Consider the following 22,579-nt stretch of genomic DNA (forward strand, 5'->3'; position numbering starts at 1 on the left):
AGGGTGCCTCTGCTTTTGTATTCCATCTGGGCATTATTGGTTACTAATGGATGGGTTTTTCTTTTGCATAAGGGTGTCACTAAATTTCGGGAGACTGGTTTGGATTTTCCATTGTTTTTCGTAATTATTTACCTTTTCTAATTCCCTCCTGGTGTTGTCGACCTGTAACACTCGCGATTTTCCTTGATGTGTTGTTATTTGAGTGATGTCATCTGCATACATAATATCTTCGTTACCTATTCTAGTGGGAGGCGGGGTGTCACTTGTGTAGATAATATATAGGGTGGGGGAGAGGACGCTCCCCTGAGGGACTCCGCTCATGAGTGGGAAGGTCTCTCCTGTGTGTTGTCTTGCCCTCAGTCTGGCATTTCTGCCGTCAAGAAAGTTGCAAAGCAGCTTTTCAATGTTGGTGTTGTGTTGGTAGTGGTATGTTGGTAGGGGTGGTAGTAGGGGTATGTTGGTAGGGGTGGTAGCAGGGGTATGTTGGTAGGGGTGGTGGTGATAGTGATGCCATTAGTCTTGCTGTACTGTGGTTGGTAGTAGTGGTGGTAGCGCGTAGTGGCCTTGGTGGTGTTGTTATAGTGTTGGTGGTAATGGTGGTAGTAGTAGTAAGGGTGGTGGTGGTGTATTGTGGTATCTTTGCAGGTTTTGACGTTGTTGTTGTTTACACCAAACTTTGAGGAGTGATGTCACAGGCTGGGAATCCCTACCTACACTCCCGATAATAGGTTTATATTTAGCGTCCCCACCGCCTCTCCCACCCCACCTCCTCTCCCACCCCCACCCCACCCCCACCCCACCTCACCTCCCCACCCCCACCCCACCTCCTCCCCCGCCCCCACCTCCTCCCCCGCCCCACCTCCTCCCCACCCCACCTCCTCCCCACCCCTCACCTCCCTCCCCACCCTCACCTCCTCCCCCATCCTTACCTCTTCCCCCCCATCCTCACCCTCCCATTCCTCCCATCCTTACCTCCTCCTCCCATCCTCCCACCCCCTCCCCCCATCCTTACCTCCTCCCCATCCCCCCTCCCCCCCCCCTTACTCCCCTCCCATCCTTCCTCCTCCCCCTCCATCCTCACCCCTCCCCATCCCCTCCTCCCCCATCCTCCCTCCCCCCCTCCCATCCTCACCCTCCCTCCCTCACCCTCGAGTATCCCTGCCTGGTCGACTGATAATGTCAGCAGGCAGTGTCAGCAGGTAAAGTCAGCAGATATTACCAAGAGGTAGTGTTTATGGATGGTGTTAGCCGGTAGAGTCAACAGGTAATATCAGGAGCAGGTAGTGTCAGCAGGTCATGATAGTAGGTATATTGTCGGCCAGTACAACCCTGAGCCTGGCCGCACTGTTTGTAAACTTTGTGGTCAACCGACTCTCACACCCTCTCTCACTACATCCTCACTTGCCCTATGACCTCCTCCTACAGGTCCCCAGCCGTGGTAAGCATGAACTCCGCATGCTTCCCAGATGGGCACTGTAAACACTTCTGCGTTCCACCTTGCACAGGATATAGGGGGGTGCCCAATAAACTAGCTCCCCTCCGGGGCAATCTAAAAATCTAAATCTACCAACACCTCTTCCCTCCCTGACCAGATATTTCTCCCCCTAGTGACAGGCCTGGCACTTGACATTATTAGGGACCTGCCACACTTTGTCATAAACAGATATATTGTACCGGGAATTTTCCCCCCACACACTCATCATTCTGTCACTTTATGTAACTTGCTGACAAAACCCATGACCCTTCAGGCTTCTACGCCCTAATGCATGAGTCATAAAGGCAAGCATGAACTCAGCATGCTTCCCAGATGGGCGCTGTAAACGCTTCTGCGCTTCACCCACCTCAGGACGGGGGCAGCAGGGCACACCGGGGCAGGCTCGGTAGCGTGGACGCCAGCAGTGGTGCCAAGCGGCGGTGGAGGAGGCCGTGAGTAAGAGGAGCACACAGGGAGGCTACCAGCTTGTGGGGGGGTGACTGGGCAGCAGCTGGAGGCAGGGGTAGTCTGTGTAGGTTGGAGATGGTGGTACAGAGTTGAATTGAATCAGTTTATTTAGCCATAAAAACACAGATACGGAGTGGGTAATAGTAACAATATTAACATGGCTGAGCCAGTTGAGAACCTGAGCTCTCTTTGAGGCACCTGATATATACTATACATTTATCTCAAGGAAGTATTATGTAACATTTAGTATCATCTGGAATAGTACAATAGCATGGTGGTAATAAGAACATCTCATAATGTTACCACGGTTATCACTTCAATATTTATTTATTTATTTTTATACATAAATTACAGTGGAATTGAAAAACAAAAGTAGAATTGGGAAGTAGTACAACATGGGTTGTACAGTAATAAGGTTGAACAAGAGGACAGAGCTGTCAGGATTATGAATAGTTGGCAAATATGTTTATTGCAATGGTAATTACTTATCTACTTGCATGATAATTTCCGATTAAACGGTTTTGATTGTACAAAAAAAACAGGTAATGTAAATATAGTAAGTGTTACAAGAAATATTAATACTTAGACAATAGATATTTTTAAGAGATGATTTAAAGGAAGGGAGCGTAGTCTTTGCTCGGATGGGTGTGGGTAAGTTGTTGCACACCTTCACACCGTGATATTTTATGGAGGTCTGGGACTGAGAGGAGTGCATGGGGGGTGGTCTTAGTAGCTCTGGGTGCCTTAAGACGTATCTCTGATTATTCCGGAACTGGAAATAATTATTGTCAAGCAAGTGATTGATAGATTTGTAAACAAATAGGGCACAGCAGTAGGTGTTAATGTCTTCGAATTTTAAAATTTTCAATATAGTAAATTTCTCGTTTGTGTGATCTGTTTTTTTCAAGTAGGTCATTGTCCGTACAACTCTCTTTTGTGCAGTAACCAAAGATTGTGTTTTTGAAGAGCCAGAGGCCCCCCATAGTGTGTGACAGTGTATCAGGTGTTGGTAGACAAGATCATGATAGATTTCTTTCATTGCTGTGAGAGTGAGTGACTGTCGAGTGTGATACATGATACCGCACTGTTTATTGACTTTACTGTGAATGGCTTGTATGTGGTTTCTCCAGTTAAGTTTCTCATCAACAATAACTCCGAGGAATTTAGTATTTTGTTCGCGTTTGAGGACTGTATTACCAAGGTACAGGGGGTCCAAGTCTGGGGGTAAGTTTTTCCTTCTGTGAAAGATCGTGTAGTGAGTTTTCTCAAGGTTTAAGGTCAGTTTATTATGTATTACCCAGGTCCTGACTTTAGTTAATTCAGTGTTCATAGTTCTCATCATGGAATGGAGGTCTGAGTTGCTGGCATAGAGATTACTATCGTCTGCAAATAAGTTGTATTTTATGAGTGAGCTGGCGTGGACTATGTCATTTATGTACAACAAAAACAGTACTGGACCGAGAATGGAACCTTGGGGGCTCCTTACAAGATTGGCGAGGAGTTCAGATTGGTGATTATTATAGCAGACATACTGCATCCTGTTGGACAGATATGAGGTAAACCAATTGTGGGACAGGCCCCTAACGCAGTAATGTTCAAGCTTTGAAAGGAGGATAGTATGGTCGACAGTATCGAAGGCTTTAGACTGAGAGGTCCAAGAGTATCCTGACTGTGAACTGACTGTCATCAAAGTGTATCAAAGAGTCTTTCAATACGGTTGGTAAATTCGTGTAAGAGGGCCTATAGGGATTCATTGGTCTGGGGGTTAGGTTAGGTTATGGTCAGGAAACACTAAAGTTGCAAGATGTAAATGGACTGTAACAAGAGTGTAGACGAGTCATACATACACACATTGCTCTCCTCACCTCCTTAAACAAAAAACGAGAGATCATTACTCGGTAAGTGAAGAAACAAAGCAATAACTGTACAGTAATTTCCGTCATCTCAGGTTAGGTAAAGGTCGTGGGGCTGACTGAACCGACGCCGCCTGGTATACAGCGCTGTAAACTGATTTCATACTGTGAGGAGTGAAGAGGACGCGCCGAGGAGGTGAGGACAAAGGCTGTTGTAGGTAGAGATGTGCGTGACTACTACTGTCTCCGTAACGCATGGCGGCGTCACCAATGAGGATCGTGCAACACGGTACAGGTCCAGTACTGTTGCCAACGTGACGTGACTGACTGTTCAAGCAAACCAGTGGCGAAAAGGATAAAGTAAAGTAAAGTATGACATTACGACGGTCCAGCCAAATATCGTATGGCTCGTCTCTGAATACTACACAGTACGGTATTATTTTCTATTTTATTTGTTTCATAGATCCACCTGTTGTCAAATTAAAACAGGAGTTGCGGTAACATAGTGTCTGAGAGGATGTCTGTAGCCACCACGAGAATTATTTTCAATGTATAATAAAGATAAACAACGGGAATCATGTACGAGTATCGGCCAAAGATGAATAAACATGGCAAGGCAAACAACATTGTGGTGGCAGGTGCAGGCTGTTTCCGTCCTCCTCCTCCTGCTGCTGCTGTGAGAAGGGCGTTGTATACACAATGCTGGGAAACCCGCCGCGTCACGAACTTATATACTGAACTGTGTAGTGTTTGTGGGTCTGTATGGAGCTGCTTCTGCTGAACTTATCACAGTACCTCCTCACGTTATGTCAGTCAACTGTGATCTGTTCCTCTTTAAAGCAAGTCTTCCGCCATTTAGATAATTCTTATATTAATCCCTTCTTGGAGAAGACATAATAACTAAGTCCTCACCAAGAAGTAATACTCCAGCCATGGCCAGTAGCTGCCTTATTGTTCATTTAGAAGTTTTATCAGTAAATTTTGGAAGAGGTTTCAGCAACTAAGGATGCATCTCCCCCTAATGTGAAGAGTAATTTCAGAGGTATCACGATACTGTTTTAGGAGAGCATCTCTGTACAGGAGACATGAGTAGTGCGTCTGTGGGAGCAAAACATTACTCCGCTACCCAACCGAAATGAATCTATAAGCATCATATAGTGGTCACTTTAAAGGTTCACGGCTGATGGGATACTGGTTATGTCTGGCCCCATACACACACAATTACCGTTTACTGCCCTGGCCACCAAAAACAGTATCATACCACTTTTGATCCTCTTAAAATGACTCTTTGGATGTGGTCTTGTGAACGGCATTTAGATGCAGCTGTGTGTCAGGTGGTGTTGAAAGAGGTGGATGAAACTCACTCTAAAGGCTTTAGTGACTCTATGAGTGTATGATGCGGAGGGGTGCGGTGGCGTAGTAGATAATAAAACTCGCTTCCATGTCCCAGCGTTCGTCAGTTCGAGTTCCACGGCAAAATGAGTACATACGTAACTTTATGAGTTCCGGAAGTGCAGCAAAATACCGAAGAGACGGATGCAATATTCTGTCTATATATACGTACTGTTTACATACGGGTTAATACAGTACACAGTAGCTTATGTTGGTGCTGGGGGAGGGAGGAGAGGTGCTGGGGAGGGAGGAGAGGTGCTGGGGAGGGAGGAGAGGAGTTGGTGCTGGTGTTGGGGGGAGGAGAGGAGTTGGTGCTGGGGAGGGAGGAGAGGTGGGTGCTGGGGAAGGAGGAGAGGTGATGGGGGAAGGAGGAGAGGTGCTGGGGAGGGAGGAGAGGTGCTGGGGGAGGAGGATGGCAGTGTTGGGCTGGGGGAGGGAGGAGGGATGGGGGAAGGAGGAGGTGTTGGTGCTGGGGGGGAGGGAGGTGCTGGGGGAGGGAGGAGAGGTGATGGGGGAGGAGAGAGTTGGTGCTGGGGAGGGAGAGGAGGAGGAGGAGAGGTGATGGGGAAGGAGGAGGTGTTGGTGCTGGGGGAGGGAGGAGGGTATTGGTGCTGGGGAGGGAGGAGGGTGCTGGTGCTGGGGGAGGGAGGAGAGGTTTGGGTGCTGGGGGAGGGAGGAGAGGTGTTGGTGCTGGGGAGGGAGGAGGGTTGGTGCTGGGGAGGGAGGAGTGTTGGTGCTGGGGAGGGAGGAGGTGTTGGTGCTGGGGGGAGGGAGGTGTTGGTGCTGGGGGAGGGAGGAGAGGTGTTGGTGCTGGGGGAGGGAGGAGAGGTGTTGGTGCTGGGGAGGAGGAGAGGTGTTGGTGCTGGGGGAGGAGGAGAGGTGCTGGGGGTAGGGAGGAGGTGTTGGTGCTGGGGAGGGAGGAGAGGTGTTGGTGCTGGGGAGGAGGAGGTCAATAAAGTAATTTCTAGTGTTTGTTGAAGGAAAATACGACAAGCATAACAAGAGTTGAGAAGGTAACACACATGGCACTCCCTCACCCACCCCCACCCACCCACCCCACCCACCCACCCCACCCACCCCACCCTCCATTGTACGACCATCAGGATAAATGTGTTCCAAGTACCAGATATGAGAACGTTCTGTACCTTGCCTCTGTAAATGTATGGGTCACTGTATCACGTCAGCAGTATACACACGGCTGGTATACTGTATTGGCTGCCTCCTTCAGTCTAGGATACTTACGGACATTGATGAAATTCTTCCCCAGATTAACTCAGACACGCCTGACCTGGAGACCCACTTTCTGCCTCTCAGTGATTCTCTAGTGGAAATGGTGTGATTTTTGCTGCTCCCTGGACCTCAACACCCCATCCTCCACATAACCTGCACCCCAGAGGTTAATTATACCAAGTCAACCCATGCACAGGGGCGGAGCTTATTATTGTATGTGACGTCGTTGGCCGTGGTGGAAGTAAATGGTAGTAAGGGAGGACTCGTATATTATCATGGGTAAGACCATCCCACTGTATTATAAGATATTCTTGCATTATTTCCTGGTTTTCTCATCCCCTAGTACACTATCTTTCAGTTAGCCACTTGAACTTCTCAAGTAATCATTATTTTTTTTTATTCCTATCCTTATTACTAAAAATTTATTATCATTATCATTATTAATCGTCTTCTTTCTCTCTTTATTATTTATTCTCTTATGATTTTGCTACCAGTATCAGTACTTGGGAGGAGAAATACAAGAATCAAATAAAATAGTTGAAAAAAATAATAATTATCATCATTCTCTCTCCCCGAGCTTTTACAGTAGATCAGTGAATACAAGTATACTGTATATGTGTAGAGGTTTTCAGTTTATCAATATGGCCACTAGATATATTACAGAAGACAAGGCTATACAACAGTTTCAAGCAACAAATAGGTACTTGTCTCTCCACATCCGGTTTCCTAGCTGAACGTTAGACTTTAGGAATTTAAATTTAAACCTGCCAACGGCTCTTAAGTATTGCCCTTCCTTCACTTATTACACCCTATAATTTTCTGCATACACAAGAAAATCCACTGTTTTTATGTTTTTCATCTTTTACAAATCGATAAAATATCATGTAGTCTGTAATTTGAAATGCACCCAAATACGGAGCATTTATCAGGCATTGTCACGAATTATCACACCATGAAGGCCAGCCGGTAACTCAGCTCCTGCCCCCCGGCTGCAGACCAGATGACGTCATGTGCGGTGAAGGACGAATTTTCGACTCAAAGTGGTTGACTTGGTTTAATTTGACTGCTGCACCCTATCGGGGTAGTAGGCAGCTACCAAACAGGGAGGTACTACCGCCTGGGAAGATATTGGAAGCATAATGTGTTGTCTATGGTAGACCCTGCTGCCATATGGCATCACGAAAATTGTGACCAAGTCCCAGGTTGCTGATCTGACTTTCTGCTTCATTTACACACAATGCAGGGTCTCAATTGTTTCTCTTACCGTTGACAACACAACATACATGTATCATTTCTCACTTTTGATATTTTTTTCATTTTTTTTTACGGGAATTAGCCCACCCGGGCACACGTCAAACGACCCACAACGGAGCCTGGGGGGCGAAAAAAAGAACGGAAAGAAATTGAAAATATAGAAAAAAAGGTTATACTGTATTAATCTACACCACGAAGATGCCGGAAAACCAGCTTTTTAAAGTGAGACAGATTGTAAGAGTATGGAAACACAGAAGAAGGCAGAGCATTCCACAGTTTGGCTGTGTGAGGAAAGATGGAGGTACTATAACGGGTTATTCTCGTGTGACCGATATCCACAGAGAAATGGTGGGCACCGTGGGCAAGACGTGTGTTACGAACCCACGGCCTTACCGGCGGTACACAGGATGCCAAATCCCCTGAACATTGCCCGTTAAAGTACCTGTAAAAGAGAGAGAGTGAAGCAACATTGCGGCGAAGAGAAAGGGGAGAGAGATTGTCGACTAAAGGAGGAGAGTTAATAAGACGAAATGCCTTTGATTCCACCCTATCTAATAGTTGGACAGAAGAAGAGCCACCCCAGATATGAGAGCAGTACTTCAAGTTAGGACGAATGAATCCCTTATATACTTAGAGCAACTGCTCAGGAGTGAAGTAGCTGCGGCATCTGTATAGCATTCCCAACTTTCGGGAGGCATCTTTAGTTATACTAAGGATGTGTGATTTCCAGGACATATTGGAGGAAATGGTGAGGCCTAACATATTTATTTCAGAATTTGGGGGGATGATAGCGTCCTGAAATGTAATTGGTGGGAGATCGTCTACTTTACAAAGTGTAATTGGTAAATATTGAGTTTTGTTACTATTAAACTTAACCAATTTTGTATCTCCCCATTCAGAGATGCTGCACAGATCCGCATTGATAGAAGTAATGATATCAGTTCTAGAAACAGATCTAGTTTGATAGTTAGGAGGAAGGGGAAAATGTGAGGAAGAGTGAAAAGTAGAATCATCGGCGTAAGAATGGATAGAATTAGTTGTAGTGTGAAGTAAATCATTGATAAAAAGAAGAAAGAGAGTTGGTGAAAGAACAGAACCCTGTGGGACGCCACTACTGGTAGAAAAAGAGCGAGAAATCGATCCCTCGACAACAACTGCCATGGATCGATTCTCAAGGAAGCTAGAGATGAGAGAACAAAGTGGGGGAGAGAAACCAAAAGAGGGAAGTTTAGATAGCAAAGACTTGTGCCATACCCTGTCAAATGCTTTGGAGATGTCGAGGGCCATGACAAAAGTTTCCTCATAATCCCTAAGAGAGCATGACCAAAGATGGGTGCAATAGGAGAGCAGATCACCAGTAGATCTTGCCTGGCGAAAGTCATACTGGTGATCCGACAAAAGAGAAAGGCGTTCAAGGTGACGGAGAAAATGGGAGTTCAAGATAGTTTCGAAAATCTTAGAGAGGGATGAAGTTAGGGCAATGGGGCGATAGTTAGAGTGATTAGAATGGTCACCCTTCTTCGGGATGGGCTGAACCAAGGCATGCTTCCAAGAAGAAGGAAAAGTTTTGGTTTTGAGGCAAAGGCGAAAGAGGCGAGCAAGCACAGGGGCCAGGGCTTCAGCACACTCCCTCAGAACACGAGGGGGCATTCCGTCCGGTCCATGCGCCTTACTCACATCCAACCTGGATAACACACTGGCAACCCTGCGAGTGGAGATTATAGGAAAGTGCATAGGTTCAGTAGGAGGTGGAGGGGTAGGAGGGATAGAGTGGGAATCGTCTAAGGTGGAATTAGAGGAGAATAAGGTGCCAAAGAGGTTGGCCTTCTCAGGGGGAGAGTTGGCTATAGAGTTATTGGGACGGAAGAGGGGAGGAAAAGAAGGCGTGCAGAAGTTGTTACAGATGTTTTTAGCTAAGGACCAGAAGGATTTACTAGAGGAAGAATTAGTCAGGACAGCAGTCTTTCTTTTAATACAATTCCGCTTGGCCCTACGAAGAATAGCCTTACAACAATTCCTAGAAGTAATGAAAGAGGTGTGGGTAATAGGAGAAGGAAATAGTTTCATAGCTCGATATGCCCTATCTCTCACCCTGCAAGCAAGAGAGCAGGAGCATCAAACCATGATTGTAATGTGAAAGTTTTGGTAGAAGATGGGATAAATGCACTCATACCGCCCTGTATAACCCCAGCAATGCTGTCAGCACATACTGAGGCATCCCGAGTGGAAAAGCAACATTCATCCCAAGGAAAGTCGGTGAAGAATTCTCGCAAGGATTGCCAGCTTGCCCTCCGATAGTGCCATAGTTGACGTTTAGAGGGGGGTGGGGGAGGTGGTCGTGCCCAGTTTGATTTAATAGAAATAAGGTTGTGATCAGAAGACCCTAAGGGGGCAAAAATTGAGTATGAATAGTGTGAGGGGTTAGAGGTAAAACAAAGATCAAGAATGTTAGCAAGTTGATCGTGTCGATCAGGAACGCGTGTAGGGTGTTTGATTATTTGTTCCAAATCATTAAGTAAGGAAAAAGAGAGTGCCTCAGCTCCACCTGGGTCATCCCTTGCAGAGCCAAGCCACTCTCTGTGATGTACATTGAAATCCCCTAGGTAGAGGATCTCGGTGTTGGGGTGTGTGGATAGCAACGACTCATGGCAAGAAGGGAGATAGTGAAAGAGTTCGAAATAGTTGGTAGAGTTGGGAGAACAGTATAGGAAACAAAGAAAAAGTCACAATAGGTAGAGATATTTTGAGCCAGATGACATCATAAAGGGGAGATTCAAGATCCGTGAGTCGGGCTATAGGTGTACGTGTGTTGCAGTAGGCGCATACACCTCCCTAAGAACGGAAGTAGGTATAAAGGTTGTAGTTAGAGACTTGAAAAGGTTTGGGTGAAGCTGCTTTGTTCAGTTGAAGTTCGGAGAGTAGTAAGAGATCGGGGGAAGAGGTTAATAGATGGTGCTCCACAGAAGAAAAATTGGATCTCAGTCCGCGAATGTTGGAGGAATGAAGCGTGAAAAAAGCCGATCCTCCAGCAACCGTAGTGGCGTCAGTTGAGGCCCCAGTAGCTTGATGATGATCAGGTCGGCCCTGGGGTCCACAACCTTCTCGACCAGTGGGACCCATCAGAGAAGGCCCCGCTTCAGTATCAACTGACATAGGAGAATAAAATAGAATGAATAAAACAGATCAAGAATGAGTAAGGTTTTAGTTGTGGTGTTGTCAATAGTAAGAGAGACAGTTGAGACCCTGCAATTGTGTGTAAATGAGGCAGAAAGATAGATCAGCAACCTGGGACTTGGTCACAATTTTCGTGATGCCATATGGCAGCAGGGTCTACCATTAGACAACACATTATGCTTCCAATATCTTCCCAGGTGGTAGTACCTCCCTGTTCATTATTATTAGAATTATTATGATTATTACAGTTACTGTATTATGATCATCATTATTTTATTATTTTATTTTTGTTTGTTTTATCATAAATTTTTATTTATTATGAATTTTTATGACAATTATTTATTATTATTATTATTACATTTTCGCCCCCCAGGCCTCGATGTGGGTCAGTGACCTGTGTCCGGTGGGCTAATCCCGTAAAAAAAAAAAAACCATTCCAGTCACATCCCGCCAGTTAACTAATCAAGTTTACATCGTTTAAAAAAAGTTAAAAAATCGGGTTCATTGTAAGCCACCTGGTAACATCATTAGCATCAGGAGACAGTGGCATAAGAAGTCAGCTGACAAAAGCATTAGACGTTATCTTACAATATTATTAGAAGCTCGCGGACACTGACATATTAAGCTACAGACAGAGACATCAGAAGCCAGCAGACAGTGACATCCACCTGTATAACGACGCACATACATCTTGGCACCACTTGTACAAACACACATACTACAGACATACTTGGACACCACTTGTACACACACACACACACACACACACACACCTTCTTGACTCCACCTGTGCAACCTCCCAAAATAGACTGTAAAACTACCACATAAAAAAAAATGATGATGCGGCAATTTTGGCATATACAGGCCAGCATGGCGCAGCCGGTGCCAGCTTCTGTACAGAGGGGAGGACCAGAGGCGGGAGGGGGCACCATGCTACGGGAAAGAGTGCATTATGTGTTGGGGGGGGAGGGAACAAGTGCCAGCAAACCCAACAGTATCAGTAAGGTGGGCGCCTCACTCAGTATTGTGTTGTCCCCACTACCTGGAGGCAGTCGCTTCTCTCTCCTGCCTGTGTTAACGTTGTTGCTGACTGAAAAGTGTAGTTCCTTTTCTGCAATTCGCTGTGCTGCGATATATGTAGAATAATTACTAGTAAATGTTAATTTGTTGGTGCTGTGAACTACGTGACCTGGGGATTTGCAGGCAATTTGACGATCTGTTGATATCTGTCGAGCTTCGAGAACTTTTTTTTTCTTCGGAAATTGGTGAACGCACTTACTGGCAGTGGCGCACTTGTGGAAAGTGACGCACTTGAGGTTTTTGAGGGCAGTCTTTGGAGGATGAGCAAATAGAAGAGTTCTTGGTGACGGAGAAGCACTGCTGTACAACTACAAAAACGTTGACAGTCAACACCACAGCTCTGAGCGTCTTCTAGCATCAGCCAAAACAAAGAAACGAGTGCAACATGTCGTACCGTGGTGCTTCCAGCATGGGGTGTCCAATAAAAAAGGACGAATGCTCCCTCTTCAGCCTGTACCCTCGACAAGGTACTTTATCACAGCTTCACCACGTGAACACTGTACTGTACCCTTCATCCACCTTTTACTGCCCTCTTCACCTGTTGCTGACTTATTGTGAATTTTCTAGAAATACAAATAATGTAATTCTAACAGTAATAACATAAGTATTATTTAAAATGTTGAATTTTTAAATCAGAAGATTTCGATGATTAGTGACATATTGGGGAACAAAATATACTGTATTTTGTAAAAATCTGTGTGATGTCACATGCAAAACACAGGGATTCACTTTAGGGATTCAAAGGTGGAACGATGTTGGCTTTGGAACCTTTATGTGTACAGGAGAAGTCAGTTGTGTGTCAATGGGAACAAAAACCACGAACTTCATGTAAACTGTGAACCCCTTAAGTTAACCCTAAACATTATATGAAAATTTCCTTGTTCTGGAAGGTATATATACTGTACATCTTCCTAATCCAGGAGAATTAGTATATATCTGAAGGGACCCCTAAATCAGGGTGTTGTGAAGTATATGTAGCAAGACTATTTAATTGAGACTATCATGTCACTGAAACTATATTTAAGTGTAAGTATGAAGGCTAATTCTGGTGGCAGTAATACTGACAGAGTCCCTGAACCAACTGATAATATATCTTAAAAAAAACATGCGTTATCTGATGTCTTGAGAGAGAGAGAGAGAGAGAGAGAGAGAGAGAGAGAGAGAGAGGGAGAGAGAGAGAGAGAGAGAGAGAGAGAGAGAGAGAGAGAGAGAGAGAGAGAGAGAGAGAGAGAGAGAGAGAGAGAGAGAGAGAGAGAGAGAGAGAGAGAGAGAGAGAGAGAGAGAGAGAGAGAGAGAGAGAGAGAGAGAGAGAGAGAGAGAGAGAGAGAGAGAGAGAGAGAGAGAGAGAGAGAGAGAGAGAGAGAGAGAGAGAGAGAGAGAGAGAGAGAGAGAGAGAGAGAGAGAGAGAGAGAGAGAGAGAGAGAGAGAGAGAGAGAGAGAGAGAGAGAGAGAGAGAGAGAGAGAGAGAGAGAGAGAGAGAGAGAGAGAGAGAGAGAGAGAGAGAGAGAGAGAGAGAGAGAGAGAGAGAGAGAGAGAGAGAGAGAGAGAGAGAGAGAGAGTTGGTGTGTGTGTGTGTGTGTGTGTGTGTGTGTGTGTGTGTGTGTGTGTGAACCCGGTGACTTCCTGACGACTGATAAAATAATCTCTGAGTCACCGTCACTGTCTGGGAAGCACGTTGCAACAGTCAGCCTCACCACCAATAGGAAATACTTCACATCAAGAGATAGATAATAGAGGGTCTTTAGCGCTGTGTTCAGTTGTCAATCCATGCACGATAAGCATTGAACCAAACTTAATGTTGTTTTCCTTCGTGACGTCAAACAAAATTCCGTCGCAAAATAAACCCACAACAGAGAGAGAGAGAGAATGTGGCTAATGTTTTGTAAATGACAGGAGATGGCCGTCTGGTCTGCATCCATTTATATATAGAATGAAAGACACATTGGGATACTAGTTTACTGTTGCTGTGAGATGTGACTTACGAGAAAGGGAGAGGGGAATGTTTTTCATGTTTGTGGCTTCCTTCCTCTTAATTCTTTGGTTATTCACCTCTCGTCGTTCATTCAGGAATCTCCTATATTTCATTTCATCTTTTCTTAATTCAAACTTGCCGTGTCTTTCTTTTATGATTTTATTCAACATCGTCAATATTGTCTCACCGCTTGCCGAGCCCCTGAAGATCCTGTTCTGTAAATGCCTGGACGAACAAAAGGTCCCCAGTGATTGGAAAATGGCTTATGTGAGTCCTATCTTCAAGAAAGGCGATCGCCACTCCACGAACAACTATAGACCGGTGAGCCTAACCAGCATAATATGTAAAGTACTTGAGAGTATTATCAGAGATGCCGCGATGGAACGTCTACTACGAAACAACCTTGTAAAGGATTGCCAACACGGTTTTATGACGGGGCACTCCTGCTTAATACAATTGCTCAAGTTATTGGACATTTGGACCCATATTCTGAAACGGGGTGGTAATATCGACAACATATACCTAGATTTTGCCAAGGCTTTCGACATTGTACCCCACGAAAGCCTGAAAATCAAACTGGAAGTGTACGGAATTCGGGGAAATGTCCTAGCGTGGATAGAAAACTTTCTACATGACCGCAAGCAGTGTGTGGTGATTAATGGTACAAAATCATCATCTGTACCTGTCACAAGCTGGGTACCACAGGGCAGTGCATTGGGCCTGCTGTTGTTTGCTTGTTTCATAAATGACATGCCTGACGTTGTACACTCCTCCATACAAATGTTTGCGGATGATGCCAAGTTATTTCTGGAAATCAAGAACCAAGCGGACTGTGAAGAGCTGCAGAAGAATCTCTGTGAGCTCCAAGAATGGTTGAAGAAATGGCTGCTGAGATTCAATGTCAAAGTGTAAGAGGATGCACTTGGGGCGTACCAACGGTAAGGAGGCGTATCATATGTGTCCCAACGGGATGAAGAAACTGCACTATTTGAGACTGAATTTGAGAAGGACCTAGGTGTGTATGTTGACAATGAGCTGAAGTTCTCGGGCCATTGCAAGAAGAAGGTAAATCAGGCAAATAAATTATTAGGTCTTATAAGAAGGTCGTTCAGATATCTTGACGGTCCGTCCCTAAATGTTCAGAGGAGGGCCACCAGACTGGTTGCCTGCGCTTCGGCACCTCAACTACCCTGAGAGATTGGAGCGCCTGAACTTGCCTAGCTTATACTACAGACGGGCAAGGGGCGACCTAACTGAGGTGTATACTGTATAATCATCTCAAGGGGCACTAATCAGTTGAATATCCTTACTTGGAGCTGGCGGACGCTCGCTCCACAAGGGGTCACAGCCCAAGATTGAAGAAACCTCAGGTCCAGAAAACTGTGGGGGCAAACTTGTTGGGAGTGAGAGTTGTGAACTCTTGGAACAATCTGCCAGAAAGTGTTGTGACGGGACCAGACTTGACCAACACTGAAGCAGGTTCAGGTACAGTCACCCAAAAAAGTCCTGTCGCGAACCATGAACCCCGAGATTCAGACTCTTGAATCCGAAGCATTTATGGACAGAATAATGTATCAGTGTCTACTGCTTCTGGTTCACGAGTCTGAATCTTGGGGTTCGTGGTTCGCGACAGGACTTTTTTGGGTGACTGTACATTCAGGAGCCGGTGCATGGCCAGTACTTGCCAACAGTGCGTAACAGAGACGTGACCGATCGCCCAAGCGGCTAAAGAGCCGACCAGTGGTGAAGAGGATAAAAGTAAAAATATACCCCCTCACCTCAGTCAAAATGTAGATATTTCTCTCCCCCCTTCACTCTCTCCCCTCTCTGGAAGGCTTCAATCAAAATAGATACTTCAGCTTCAGTAACTTGTCACTGCACACATTAGACTAGAGAATAAAGTACCCCTCTCCCCCTCTAGTCTGATGCTGCTCCTAAAGGCAAGGATGCAGTGTGTCAGCTGCTGAGAGTAATTTTTTTTCCATAATAATTTTTACCAGTCCCGAAAGTGATTCCCTAAGGCCCTCCTAAGATTGTTCCGTGGTGCCCCTTGTAAAGATGCATTTTCTGCTCCACCATCTATCTACAATAATATTAAAAGGACGTGTATCTGAGTATGTCCGTCTGTTCCATCCATAGTTCCAGAACGGAAGCAGTTAGAGACCCTGAAACATTACACACATATTACATGGGTCCTATTATTATTGATCACGGACCCCCGGGTGGTCTGGCCAAGAACCAAAAATCTTCCCCGACTGAGATATCACTTCGGCAATCGTGGGAAGTATTTATACCTGTGTCAGGGAGGCAAGCTGTGGCGGTCAAGGTTAGGTTTGACTGAGTTGAGGTGGGTTGGTTTAGATTAGATTAGGTTTGGTTGAAGTGGTTACGTGTGTCAGGAAGGGCAAACTATGACAGTCCTGTTAACACAGTATTTATAGACCTAATCCGAGCGAAGCCGGGTATTTTTTTTCTTGTTGATATTAAAACATGTTTCCTGTCAACGTTATGATATAGTCGTATACGCCTCCACCACTTGAATTCGATTAGGTTGTCAAGGGATATTACTACAGTCCACTCACTTTTTTAAAGAATTTATTGTCACTATTTATCAGAACTCTGTATCAAGAGTTAAGTTACCATTCATGTGCCTCCTGTTGCTTACTTCAGCCAACATCCTCAACACATTTTCCATTATTGTTTAGTTGTCAAGCTTAAGAACTGATCCTTCAATTTTTGCTTGTCCATTATATTATATTATATTATATTATCACATAAGCCACTTTCCAATCACTGGGGACCTTTTGTTCATCCAGGCATTTACAAAACAGAATCTTCAGGGGCTCGGCAAGCTCATTGCTCAACTCTCTTAGCACTCTAGGATGCACCATGTCAGGGCCAGGACTCTTATGGACCTTTAGCTTTGACAGTTTATTTCTAATACCCTCTTCTGTGAACACAATGTGGGTCAGTGCTGTGTCGAACCGTCTGTCCTCAACGCAGGAAGGTTAATCGCATCCTCTCTTGTGAACACCGAGGAAAAGAAGCTGTTCATTGCCTCAGCTTTATCCTGGTCAGAATCTGCAGACCAACCGTCTTCAAGCCTCGGGTGTGATACTCCTACTCGCGTTTTTAATTTTGACTTTGCATAACAGTAAAACGCCTTTGGGTTTGACTTGACCTCGCTTGCAACCGGCCTCTGGAACTCCTTTTCAGCCCTTCTACATTCTATCTTTGCTTGGTTTCTGGCTCTTGCATACATCCTCCTATCCTGCTCATCATTTGACCCAACCCACATCTTGAATTTCTAGGTTTTCTTCTTAACTTTGTCGACCGCTGCATGGTTCATGTGTAGGGATCCCCTCGTATTCCTAGAGGCACTGGGTTTGGTCTTGGGTATACAGTATATTTGTAGATCAAATGGGTCACTTTACTAGTTATGATATTCAGCGTAGTGTCTGCGTTCTTGTGCCTTAATGAGTCAGGCCAGTGGATACCCCTCATCTCTTCCTCCATCCCATTGTAATTTCCCCTGTAGTATTTGCACCTTGGCCTGGCTTTATCTTGAACTAGGTAACAGTTAAATCTGAATTACAACACTGTATGGTGACTGGTGCTAACTGTTGCAAGGTGTTCCAGTTTGGCCACCATACCCTCCTCGCTTGTTGTGATGAGGCTTGAGATGGCTTGGGTGTTTGCTCCCCTCTGTAATGTGTCGGGTCTCTAACATGTTGGAACAGAAAATTATCTCCAGAGTTTCTACAAAAAGAGTAGCAGGGTTATTCAAGTCATTTGGGGTGAACTCGTTTGTCCAGTCGATGTTGCCATAGTTAAAGTCCCTCATGATAAGGAGGTGGCTAGGGTTGAGCATCGCTGCATTGTCTATTAAGGTTCTTAAGTTCCTTTAATTTCGTGGACCACAGTTTGGGGGTTTGTAGATACACCCGACAATAAGTAAGTCCCTCCCTTTAGTTTAATTTTACACCACTTGGACTTTTCAAAAAATCCTCTTCCTGTACCCTCGCCTGGTTGGCTCCAAGGTCTTGCCTAGCATAGATAACCACACCCCTCTTGCAAGCTTTTTGAGAAATGTTCGTAAATGAGTCATATCCAGCAATACTGAACTCGCATTCCTCTGGGTCGATTCTCCTGTTCTTGTACAACAGTTTGACGACTTACAATATCGCGTTGGTGTACCTTCAGTAGTGTTTCAAACTCCTCTCTCTTATCAAAGAACGTGTCAATATTAGTGTACATGACATTCAAGCCCGAATTTGTTCTCGGTAACGTCTCTGCTCTTAGTAGTAACCCGCCCCCCCCCCATTCTCAGAAGCTGCAGCATTTGCTCAGTACACTATATTTTGCAGGGTGTGGTTAGAAATCTCATTGTTTACAAGGCGCTTGCCTCCTCCCGGCTGATAGGCGGAGCTGGTGCCACCTCCTGGGCGGGGGGGGGTAGAGCGAGTTGCTGTCCCCCCCGGCCCTGTGTCGGCACACTTGCTTCCACCACTCTCTCCCTGAGTACAACCCATGTATACTCGTCCTCACTCCTCCTCGACTCCTCCCTCTTCTGCTTCAAGCCCTTCAGGAGCTTTCCTGTGCTGTTCCCTCTGCATTACTGTGTGATCTAGGTGAATGAATACACTCCGAAATACCTCGCTCCTTGCTAAGTTTTTTGCCTCCCGAATAACCTCCCATTTTTCTCCTCACTCACTAGTGTGATCCTGAGGGGGTAAGGCTTATCCCCCTGCTTTTGTCCCAGCCTCCTCACCTCCTGAGGGGTTGATGGCATCTTCAGAACCTCTACAAATATTCTTAAACTGCATCTTATTGTGTGTTATCTCACTCTCGGTTCCCTCTGCCTGGCTCTCAGAGACTCCAAAAACTATGACATTGTTCCTGCACTGGAAACGTTCCCGTTGTTCCTCCTCTCCCCAAACAGTAGGTCCGTTAATTTTCATTTCTTCGACACACGTCTTCAGAATCCCTAGCTGCTGTAGAACCTGTTCTGATCCTGCATTACTCTCCGCCACCTCCCGTTGTCCTGCTAATATGTCAGCATAACTCCTCTTGGCAACCACCTTCATTCTATCGGCTACTTCCTCAGTCTTAGCAAGGATCTCTTTCCCAGCTTGTTCTAGTTTGGCAACCAGCAAGGCTCCAGCTTCATCTATTTTCGTCCCAAGGAAACTCATTCCCCTATGGCTTGCAATCGCCTCATTCATATTGACTACACAGTCAGGGCAATACCAGCAGCAGCCTTCATGCTTTACGGCAGTTTGCAACATCCTAAACGTTGCAAAGGTCAGGCCTGTATCCTCCATATCCGACGTCCCCCTGCAGTAATCACATATCATACTCATGGTTGTTGTTGTTGTTGTGGGGGGGAGGGGGGTGGTGCAGACTGTGTATAGATCTACCTATTTAAAATAAAGAGAAAAAAAAACATTACTTAGCTGCCCTCAGCACTGGCTTTAAACCTCACCTGATGCCTTTAGAGTTGTCTTCTGTTTTCGTTCTCTTGTTTTTTTTTTCAGTTCACTTCTGCGTTTGTCGGTATTTATGTGCTATCTCTGTGTACACTACATTTTGCTGTGAATAACTGATTTTGTACACCCACTCAGTCCTTTAGAAACAGAGAAAAATAAGATAAAACTTTATTTGGGGCGGTAATAGAATGCCTTTAAGGATAGCCAAGCTTTTTTATTTTATTTTTAATTTTTTTATTTCAACTAGTATTTCCTTATACTTTCTTTTCCTGTTCTCATCGACGACTATATCTCTTTGTGCTATCACTGTGTACACTGTATCTCCCTGTGAATGGTGTATTGTAGGCACAGTTTCAGTCCATGAGAAAGCACACAAACAAAATAAATTTTAAAGTCTCTGGCACCTGTAACACGACTTGGTTTCAGCTGGCAGTGGTGCCTTTCCAGCTTGCTTGCCTGCCAGTTTGTATTCACTTTAAGTTATTTACAACCTCTTCTGCAGTCACTGATGACACTATGAACTGATTTAACTAAAAGCACAGTACTACACTCCCTGGTTGGCCTTTATCACAGCCGTGACCACAACTCCGTAAAAATATAGATTAAAAGTTTGTCATATGGCAATGATTTTTTGGTTATAGGCTTTTTGACCTGGGCTGTGTCTCCAACTCGGTGAAGATTGAGTTTTAAAAAATACAATCGCATCTAGCATTAAAAATCCTACATCGATTTACACTTTCATATCACTAAGATGATCTTGATGATCTTATGTAATGACTGTCCAATTTCTGCAGCTCAACAACGAAGGCCCGAATGCCGAACATGTTTTGTTACAGAGACGCAACATGACCCTACCCGCCCGCCCGTTAATAGTTATGCATCGTTAGAGAAGAATGAGTGGTTAAGTTAGAGTTATGAAGGCCAGTTAAACCATGGTCTAATGAGTGAGTTGTTTATCGAGTTGGGAGTGGCCGGTAATAGGTCTTCTCAGCATGACAGTTGTCATGAGTGTCAGTGCTATCTACCTGTTATCGGCTGTGAAAATATCAAGTGATATCAGCACTTAGTAACAGTTACTATCACAAGAGATAATTTAGATGCCGCTCTGATGACATTCTTGGAAGCTGTAACGAATTTTCTGGTCGGGTTCCATGTAAAGACAACTTGTTTGAAGTACAGTATTATTGTCAAACTTATTCTGTTATGTTTATTTTATTTTTATTTTTATGGATATTACAAGAATAATGTACAGTAGTACACCAAATTTTAGCTTTACATATTTATCGGGACTGTTCCTGTGAGGACTATTATAATAAAAGACCTTTGTCAACTTAAGGAAACCATGTCATGAATGATCTCTTACAGAATGAGTCATTTTGAGGAAAGAGGAATCATTTCAAAAGAAGAATAGTAGGTTAACTATTTCCTAATTAGGCAGAGTGAACAACTTGTGATAGTCTTTAATCTTTAACAAAAAGCAGTTAGATTTGGAAGATAATTTATAGTTGATAACAAAAGAAAAAAAATAGGCCATCCACTGTACCTTCATTTTTTTTTACCCCCAACCAGTGGCGAAGAGGGTAAAAGTAAATTAAGTCGTTAGAGTACTGTATACAGTTGTACTGTAATTAAAGGTTAGATTTTTCAACATCCTTATAGAATTGACATAAATCTACTTGGGAATTAAACAATACTTGTGACTTGCAAATTAAAGCTAAAAAAAAATCAATACCCCTGTATGGTATTTTAAGTTTTTGCAAACATCCCTGATGGCAGGTGAATGGTACAGTATCTGAGCAGTCATTATACCTGCGACCTGCCAACTTCCACGACTGATAAGGTGATACCTGCATAAATTTTTTTTACTGTGATATATCATTGTTATTTTAACGTGGTCTTAAATTAGGCTAGTTTTTTACGATTAGTTTTAGTGAAAATTGTTTGAAATTGTAAAATATGATATTCGGTATGTATGCTATGAATTGCTGATGACATTTGTCTTCCATATGGTGATGTCCTGGCTGCTGTTTGAAATGGTTGGACGGCAATACTTTTTTAATTATTATTCTTTAATTCAACTTTGAAAAGAAGAGTGCATGTATCATAATTCTTTGTGGGTGAAAGCACATAATTGATATCAAGCTTGAAACCACTGGGTGTCACTGAGAATGAAGTTTCCCACTAGAGTTAACCTTAAAAAATTTGAGCCTATGTTAAATTTTAAATGTGTGTTTCACACCCAGAATGCATGTCGATATGTCATTATAAAGATTTACCTAGTATTTGAGGTAGGTCAGTAGAGTATCCAGTATGTCACTGCTAAACACTCTGAGGAATGTGATGTGCATTGACATAATGGACGTATTGGAGTCAGTAGGTATCAAAACCTGAGTGTTGCAGGCAGAGTGGAGGTTGTTTAGTCACAGGCAAGAGTACCAAGAACAGACGTGTTTACAACTACTGTACAGTACGATTAATAAGGAAAATGTTTGTTACAGGGAGTGAGAGCCCGGTGTTTGGCCACGGAGGATTCCGGGTCGATACAGCCCTCCAAGACATTGAAGCCATTATGGAGGCCGAGGACTCTCAGAGACTCAACAAGATCTCGGCGCCATATGAGGTGCCGCAGTTCCCCATTGAGCAGATTGAGGACAAGCTCAAACTTCAGCGACAGCTCAGTGTCATGTAAGTATCTCCTCTAACCCAACTCAATGGTGCATACAAGGAATATTTGTCATATGAACTTTTGAGATTTTGAAGCTTGGTAGGTACTCTTATTTTTGCATTTCCTTTTCCTTCTTACCTGATTTCTACCATTTTAATACAGTTAGTATCATTATCTTTCAAGTACAGTACAGTACAGTTGTACTGTACTGTATGAGTATTTTGAACTTTGATCTTATTATCATAGACCTAGATGGTTGTAAAATTTTGTTCAAGGTTTGGGTTAGAGTCTGCTGGGGGTTTTCTGGTTATGTAAATAGTGGTACAAAGTTCTTGCAGTATCACAGAGATGAATGGTTAATTTTAGTTTAATATTAACAATGACCAAGGTGAATGTCAAGTCCATAAGAGGTTAATATAACAGTTTTGTCTAAGGTTATTGTCAACTTTATAGGAGTTTGATATTAAGCTTATAATGAAGTTAATATGACAGCCTTGAGTAAGATTGATTAACAGCAGCTTTATACAA

General features: G+C 44.1%; 1 protein-coding gene across 8 annotated transcripts in view; it reads left to right on the forward strand.

The window, feature by feature from the left end:
- Positions 1-22,579, forward strand: part of LOC121863303 (AMP deaminase 2-like) — a 176,902-nt gene that overhangs the window by 26,356 nt on the left and 127,967 nt on the right. For 6 of the 8 annotated variants that reach the window (XM_042361911.1, XM_042361918.1, XM_042361915.1 and 3 more), the window contains exon 2: positions 21,885-22,071. In XM_042361911.1, coding sequence (XP_042217845.1) covers positions 21,885-22,071 — 187 coding nt within the window. Of the gene's footprint in view, positions 1-11,868; positions 12,393-21,884; positions 22,072-22,579 lie in introns of those variants that run through there. The other 2 variants (XM_042361912.1, XM_042361914.1) reach the window with 2 other exon arrangements.

This window comes from Homarus americanus, unplaced genomic scaffold (assembly GCF_018991925.1).
Source record: "Homarus americanus isolate GMGI-L3 unplaced genomic scaffold, GMGI_Hamer_2.0 scaffold46197, whole genome shotgun sequence".
Lineage (NCBI taxonomy): Eukaryota > Metazoa > Arthropoda > Malacostraca > Decapoda > Nephropidae > Homarus > Homarus americanus.